This window comes from Rattus rattus, chromosome 2 (assembly GCF_011064425.1).
Source record: "Rattus rattus isolate New Zealand chromosome 2, Rrattus_CSIRO_v1, whole genome shotgun sequence".
Taxonomy (NCBI): Eukaryota; Metazoa; Chordata; class Mammalia; order Rodentia; family Muridae; genus Rattus; species Rattus rattus.
The window spans coordinates 176469045-176473139 of NC_046155.1; the positions used below are offsets into that span (position 1 = coordinate 176469045).

The following is a 4095-nucleotide window of genomic DNA, read 5'->3' on the forward strand; positions in this document are numbered from 1 at the left end:
AAGACACACCCAGAATACAGCAAACACATAGGCAAATGCCAGCAGCAATCCACTGAACTGAGATAGGGATTCCCGTTGAAGGAATCAGAGAAAGGTCTGGAAGAACTTGAAGGGGCTGGAGACCTCATATGAACAACAATGCCAACTAACTAGAGCTTCCAGGGACTAAGCCACTACCCAAAGACTATACATGGACTGACCCTGGCCTCCAACCTCATAGGTAGCAATGAATAGCCTAGTAAGAGCACCAGTGGAAGGGGAAGCCCTTGGTCCTACCAAGACTGAACCCCCCATTTAACGTGATTATTGGGGGGAGGGTGGTTATGGGGGGAGGATGGGGAGGGGAACACCCATATAGACAGGGAGTGGGAGGGGTTAGGTGGATGTTGGCCTGGAACCCAGGAAGGGGAATAATAATCCAAATGTAAATAAGAAATACTCAAGTTAATAAAGATTTTTTTAAAAAAAAAAAAAAAAAGGTTTGGGGATTTAGCTCAGTGGTAGAGAGCTTGCCTAGCAAGCGCAACACCCTGGGTTCGGTCCCCAGCTCTGAAAAAAAAAAAAAAAAAGAAAAGAAAAAAAAAAAGAAAAAGAATCATTTAACTGGGGACTTGCTTAAAGGTTCAGAGTGGTAGTTCGACATCATTATGGCAGGGAGTGTGGCACATAGGCATGGTGCTAGAGAAGTGGCTGAGAGCTCACATCTGACCTAGAGAAAGACACAGAGTTTGACATGGGCATTTGAAACCCCAAATTCCAACCCCAGTAACAGGCCTTATCCAATGAACCTACTAAATCCTCCCAAACAGTTCCCCTCGGGGCATCCACTACCAGGCAGAAGGGAAAGGCAAAGTTCAAGACAGGGGCTCAACCCGGTTAGAGTCTGAGTGAATGCTGAGAGTATGGAGGTGCTGGAGGAGAAGACGTCTCTGGGAGATTTAAATGAAGGCATTCCCTGCAGTGATCCTTGATGAAGAGAAGATTCTTGCTTGTTGTTACTGCTTTATCCGATGGCAGATGTGAATTCATACACTTTACTCAGGATAAACCAGAATTAAATACCATTTGTGCAAGAAACGCCTAGGGAGTAAAGGTCATTAGCTGAAAAGTCCGTAGCTAGATACCTCATTAGCATGAGAAGAACTCCAAATGCTTATGCTATGAGACTTATTTTTCTTGGTCCTCTCAGTGGGGCATCACGGTCACCTGTTTCAGAGTAGGTACAAAATGGATAGGGAGCAGCTCCATTCCTGCCCATCTCAATTCTCTGAAATTTTTTAAATCTGAGTTCAGTTGACCTTACCAGTTCTTATGTCTGTCTGGAAACAAGGTCCCACAGGCCTACTAAAAGGAGTGTCTGAAACCTGCACACATGTCAGCACAGACATGAGCTTAGAGAGGCCAAACGTCAGCTGTTCTGAGAAATAAAGCTGAACAAGCATGTTCTTGATCCACCTCACAGACTCCCTCAAGTTTATTTTGTGTTTTTTTTGGGGGGGGTTGTTTGTTTGTTTGTTTGTTTTTGTTTTATTTTGTTTTGGATGGGAGGTCTTTTAATGACTTCCTCCATTTCCGAATGGGATATGAACCTGCTTAGATCGTTTACCTGCTTTTTTTACCTTTGGTACATGTCATCTGTCTAGAAAATCACCCATTTAATTTACATTGGTAAAGATCTTTTCTATCTGTTGGTTGTCATTTGGTCCTAATGACAGCATACTTTGCCTTACATAACTTTTGTAGTTTTATAAGTTCCTATTTGTCAGTTCTTGAACATACAGCATAAGCCATTGGTGTTTTGTTCCGGAAATTTTCTCTGGTGCCCATGTATTCAAGGTTCTTCCCCACTTTTTCTTCTACTGGTTGGAATGTATCTGGTTTTATGTGGAAGTCCTAGATCCACTTGGACTAAAACTTTGTAGAAGGTGATAAGAATGGATCGATTTGGAGCCGCAGGCCCGCCTCGGGCGATCGCCCGGCTGGCGCGGCCTTGCCTTCTGCGGGTCCTTGATGCAGTTGAGGCCACGCTGGGTCAGAAAGAAGCCCGCCCGGTGGCGGGCGCGGTTGAGGCGGGCAGGGCCGTGGGCCCGCCCGGAGACTGGCGCCGCCTACAATGGACGCCCTAGAGGAAGAGAGCTTCGCGCTGTCCTTCTCCTCTGCCTCTGATGCAGAATTCGATGCTGTGGTTGGATGTTTAGAGGACATTATTATGGATGCTGAGTTCCAGCTACTGCAGAGAAGCTTCATGGACAAGTACTACCAGGAATTTGAAGACACTGAAGAGAATAAGCTCACCTATACTCCCATTTTTAATGAATATATTTCCCTGGTAGAGAAGTACATTGAAGAGCAGTTGCTGAAGCGTATCCCAGGCTTCAATATGGCAGCCTTCACCACCACATTGCAGTGCTGATAGCCATTCCCCACCCTGCCCGGCCCGTGCATGAAGGGAGGCTGTTCACTCACAAAGCCGACGACACGGTCTTTTGCAGGCACCATAAGGATGAAGTGGCTGGCGACATCTTTGACATGCTGCTCACGTTCACGGATTTCCTGGCTTTCAAGGAGATGTTCCTGGACTATAGAGCAGAAAAGGAAGGCCGAGGACTGGACTTAAGCAGCGGCTTGGTGGTGACTTCTCTGTGTAAGTCATCTTCTACGCCAGCTTCCCAGAACAACCTACGGCACTAGGTCCCTCCTTCATACAGTGGGTGTGATGGATATGAGGTCACCAGCCCAGCAGGCTCAGAAATGTGGGCTAATGATGACAGATGCATCCTGCAAGACCCACTGTGCCACAGCCCTTCGTTCATGTGAAGTATTGACGAGTCCTGGAAAACATGACTGACCTTCCTGGCCCTTGTCAGAACCTCCTTCCTGTAGTCAGTAACCCTCACGTTCCCCGCTCCCATCCTCATACAGACACCTCTCCCAAGCACTTCTGAGAGGCTCCTCTGAATCAAGCCCAGGTTGACCGCCTCGCCTGGGGGTGCTCTTTCCCCAGCGACATGGTAGTGCAGTGTGTCAACAGTGTGGACACCACATCACTGTCAGCCCTTCATCCTGCAGGCTTTAGTGAGTCTTTGTTTTCCCAAATTTTTTCACCTGGGTCCGTTTCAGGCCTCAGCCTCAATGTGGCTTTTGTTTGGGTGTGTTTATCTAGGGAGATGCAGGCCAGCTGCCTGTCCTGGTTTCTGAATCTCCTGGGATTACAGCTTGACTGGCTGTCGGGATCCACTGAGAGGGCTGTCCTCTACCCACAAGTGAACATGAACTCCAACCTTACATTAACAGTCCTTTCACCAGCTGAACCCTGCTGGTCTTGATGTAGCCCCACTATTCTACTCTCTAAGCATTATTTTCAAAAACATATTTTATAGATGAAAATTCAGGCTAACCTAGTGAGTATGATCTTGGGTGCCCAAGATCAACCACTTAAAGATCAGAGTATTATGCTGTGTGCTTTTTAGTTGTGAGTGTTGTGCTAGTGCAAAACTGCTTTCCAATTGGTGTCCTCTCGCTGGGCACCAGTACAAACAGGCTGTGTGCTAGAAATGGGCCACAGCTCTGTCGGGATAGCATGCTGGGTGTGTTAAGTACATGTTTTTGTGCCATGCTGTCAATGGCGTGCTGGGTGTGCTTTGTGCATGCTTTTTTGCAGTCCTTAGTGCAGGCAGGAGAGGGGTTTTTACTGGGGGTTGGGACTTTGCTGTTTGTTTTCATACAGTGTCTCCTGCTAAGTTAATGCTCCCCTGATCCAGCTCGTTCTGGTGGGAGGGCAGGACACAGTTTTTCTGGTCATTTGTCATCTTTGGTGGACGCCACCAACCAGAAAGCATGTGTCACATCTCTAGAAAGAAGAGAACAGTTCAGATCCTAATGTATACTTTTTGACTTTAACTTTTTATAGTAAACATAAGAATCCACGATGACCCCTTATGCACATCGACGTAAAAAAATACTCAACAAAATTCTGTGCAAACCGAATCAAGAGCACATCAAAACAATCATCCACCATGATCAAGTAGGTTTAATCCTAGGCATGCAGGGATGGTTTAATATAAGGAAAACCATCAACATGATCTATTATATAAA

General features: G+C 46.4%; 1 protein-coding gene across 1 annotated transcript; it reads left to right on the top strand.

Annotated features, from left to right (window-relative positions):
* The first annotated feature begins 2044 nt into the window (after positions 1 to 2044).
* Positions 2045 to 2856, top strand: LOC116894537 (ADP-ribosylation factor-like protein 2-binding protein). Its single transcript, XM_032896240.1, has 2 exons — positions 2045 to 2406; positions 2493 to 2856. The coding sequence occupies exons 1-2, from the start codon at positions 2114 to 2116 to the stop codon at positions 2689 to 2691; spliced, it is 492 nt and encodes a 163-aa protein (XP_032752131.1). The 5' UTR covers positions 2045 to 2113; the 3' UTR covers positions 2692 to 2856.
* The last annotated feature ends 1239 nt before the right edge of the window (positions 2857 to 4095 follow it).

Excerpts from the sequence above, each read along its gene's own strand:
- LOC116894537 (XM_032896240.1), top strand. The coding sequence starts at position 2,114 with ATGGACGCCCTAGAGGAAGAGAGCTTCGCGCTGTCCTTCTCCTCTGCC. Across the intron at positions 2,407-2,492 it reads GCCTTCACCACCACATTGCA|GCACCATAAGGATGAAGTGG; the intron begins GTGCTGATAGCC and ends GGTCTTTTGCAG.